The following is a 2,997-nucleotide window of genomic DNA, read 5'->3' on the forward strand; positions in this document are numbered from 1 at the left end:
TTTGGAGCACCGCTCCCCGGGCACACGTTACAGTGCCCTGGGCCAGCGCCTCCCTCTGCAACTGCGGGCGCTGTTGTCCCAGCCACGGGAACCGCTGTGGGTTTCCTCCTGCTTTGCCTTCTCGTTGGCGATGGCTTCTGGGGAGGCCGTGGCCCGTCGTTGCCACCTGTCGAATTCGCAAAATCTGCAAAATGTGTTGAGTGCCTTGGAGGAGCATTGCTCCATGTTACTGTTTTTTTTTTTTTTTAAATGGGCTTAACCTACAAAAATTGGGGTTGAACGTGGCTTATCGCCAGCGCTTTTATGGAGTGGGCTCATAGGAGTGTAAGGAGATGATGCCCATGTTCTACAAGGTGAATTTGTCCCATCTCTTTTTAATCCGTGTGTGTTATTAGCCTCTACCGCATGCTGTGTCAGTGGCTTCCATCCTTTGTTATGTGCTGGGTCAAAAATTATCCTTTTTCAGCTTGACCTTGGTGGTGGGGCTGTTTTAGACGAGCGGTTCTGATTTAACGCCCTGGACTTCCCAGTGTCCTTATCTCCATGAAAAGCCCTTAGACTAAAACATGTCCAAAACCCCCTTGCCCCTCTGGTTCAGCTACACAACTCAGGGGTGGAAATCCAGTCTCCCACCTTTTAAGGAGACACCCCCCCCTCTCATTGCCAGCTCTTGGAGCTGTACCTATGGGTACGCCGAGGAAGCGCTGGCTGGGGTAGCAACGTTCTACCGTAGCCTGTAGTGTGGCACAGCAAATACAAAGCATCTTTGCAAGGAGATGAACGTATCTCGAGCTGGTTCCAGGTTGCCCTTGGAAGTTGGCAGGCCCTTGGTACAGCAGTAGAAGCAGATGTGTGCCTGCCGTATGGACCATATGGTTCACGCCGTTCCGTAGCACAAGAGCAATATTGCCCAATGCAACAGAGGCTTCTCCGTGAGGGTGCAAACGTGCCCATGAAAGCTTCATTCACTGCTTCGTCCGCTCGCCCCCTCCCTGGGAGAAGGCAGATTTTGCTGATTTCTGTTTTCCCAGGGCTGGGGGAGATGAAGGCACGGCACAGGCCCTCAGTCCCAGGGGCCACCCGTGGCTGGGCTGAGAGTTCCGCCACCACCCTGTGCTGCAGAGACCCGGTGTCCCTGCACAACCTGCCTGCAAATACCCATGGATGCGATGCGCTCCTTTACCCCTCTGAGATCACTAAGGCCCAAATTTATGGGAGTAGACCATACCATGGGACCATCAGTCAGTTAATTACTTTCTTGGAAGCCGAGGGAAGGACGTGGTGGCCTCTAGCTGTGCCGACTGCGGTCCAGCGCAAGGCTGGACAGATAACAGGGGTGTTAAAGCCCTGACTTGCTGTAAGCCTTGGGCTACCACTGTCACCTTCATGTGACTTCAGGCAAATCCTGCGACGTCCGAGAGCTCAGTTTTAAAAGGCAGTCAGGTACTTAAAGATGCAGAATGGTGCCTTGCGGGATATTCCAAAGTGCCTAAGCAGGTTTACACAGCTTTAGAAGAGATCAGTAGGACTTAGGCGCCACACAATAGAAAATCCCTATATGAACTGCAAGGTGTCTCTGGTCTGGCTCTGCTCCGCTCTTCTCCATGGGTGCGATGGGGATCGCTCGCTTTCCCCACGCTATTTCTAAATCCTGTTCTTACCTTGGATTGCGGGCCGTAAAGAATAGGGACTGTCTGAAATTATCGCCCTGCACGGAGGAGCCCCGCTCTCTGCATGTGTCAGTGGGATGTTTTGCAAAGGTTTGGATGCAAACCCCTGTGGGTTGAAACCAAGGAGACTCGCTGAGGCTCAGGATCTTTTGCTGAAAGGACCTGTTGCCCCAGGATCTCCCCATGACTCTGTTTATCTTCCCTCCTTCACCCGACTCAACTAGCTGGATGAGCTTTTCCGCAATTCTGACGTTAAGAAGGATTTCAAGAGCATCCGCGTCCGAGACCTGGGGCAGAGCAGCGCTGTCCGTGTCATTGTGGAGTCCCACTTTGACCCAGGTAGGAGCCTTCCCGCCGCTGATTCACCGCGGCATCGTGATGTGTGGAAACAGACTCCACAATCATAGAATCATAGAATCACAGAATGGTTTGGGCTGGAAGGGACCCCTAGAGGTCACCCAGCCCAACCCCCCTGCAGGAGCAGGGACACCTTTAACCACATCAGGTTGCTCACAGCCTTGTCCAACCTGACCTGGAATGTTCCCAGGGATGGGGCCTCCACCACCTCTCTGGGCAACCCCTGCCAGGGTTTCACCACCCTCATTGTAAAGAATTTCTTCCTTAGATCCAATCTATACCTACACTGTTTTAGTTTAAAGCCATTACCCCTTGTCCTGTCACAGATGTCCCTACCAAAAAGATTGTCCCCATCTTTGCTATAGGCCTCCTTTAGGTACGGAAAGATCTGTAAGGTTGTACAGTAGGTATGTTCATTCAGCGCTGGGCAGCACAGGGGGTGGTCCCACCAAAGTTGTGCGCACCTCCACGCGGCAGCTTGCCCTGTTTATATGTAGCAAAGTGTTACATAGACATGAAGTTTCCCAATACGCCCATACATAGGCAAAACCTGTCCCCGCTTCGTATTAAAATGAGTTTCAAGAGGTCATTTCCGTAAGTCCCTCCCAACTGCGCTTGCTCAGTGCCTCCTTGTGGTGGTCGTCGGGGGTCATGGGGATGAAGGCTGATGGCTCCTCTTTGTCACCGCTAGTAACCCCCTGTAGACTCAGTTGATCCTTTGCTTTTGCCCAAACTGCAGAGTCGGTTTAAGCTGGTTCTTAAGGCAAATTCCTGGTTCTTATCAGGAACTGTCCTTCGTAAGGAGCCGCGAATCTTCTTGCATCAGTGTGGTGGTTTGGCCCTGGCTAGATGGCCAGGGGCCCACCAAAGCCGCTCTATCACTCCCCTCTAACCAGACAGAGGAGAGAAAAGTAAATCAAAGGGCTCGTGGGTCGAGATAAAGGCAGTTTAATAAAGAAAAAAAAAAGCA

The 2,997-nt window shown here is 52.2% G+C and overlaps 1 protein-coding gene across 1 annotated transcript in view; it reads left to right on the top strand.

The window, feature by feature from the left end:
• Nucleotides 1-2,997, top strand: part of AGRN (agrin) — a 162,893-nt gene that overhangs the window by 117,863 nt on the left and 42,033 nt on the right. Inside the window, exon 21 of the mRNA XM_009646786.2 lies at nt 1,895-2,009. Coding sequence (XP_009645081.1) covers nt 1,895-2,009 — 115 coding nt within the window. The remainder of the gene's footprint in view (nt 1-1,894; nt 2,010-2,997) is intronic.

This window comes from Egretta garzetta, unplaced genomic scaffold, assembly GCF_000687185.1.
Source record: "Egretta garzetta isolate BGI_Z169 unplaced genomic scaffold, ASM68718v1 scaffold29, whole genome shotgun sequence".
In the NCBI taxonomy this organism is placed as follows: Eukaryota; Metazoa; Chordata; class Aves; order Pelecaniformes; family Ardeidae; genus Egretta; species Egretta garzetta.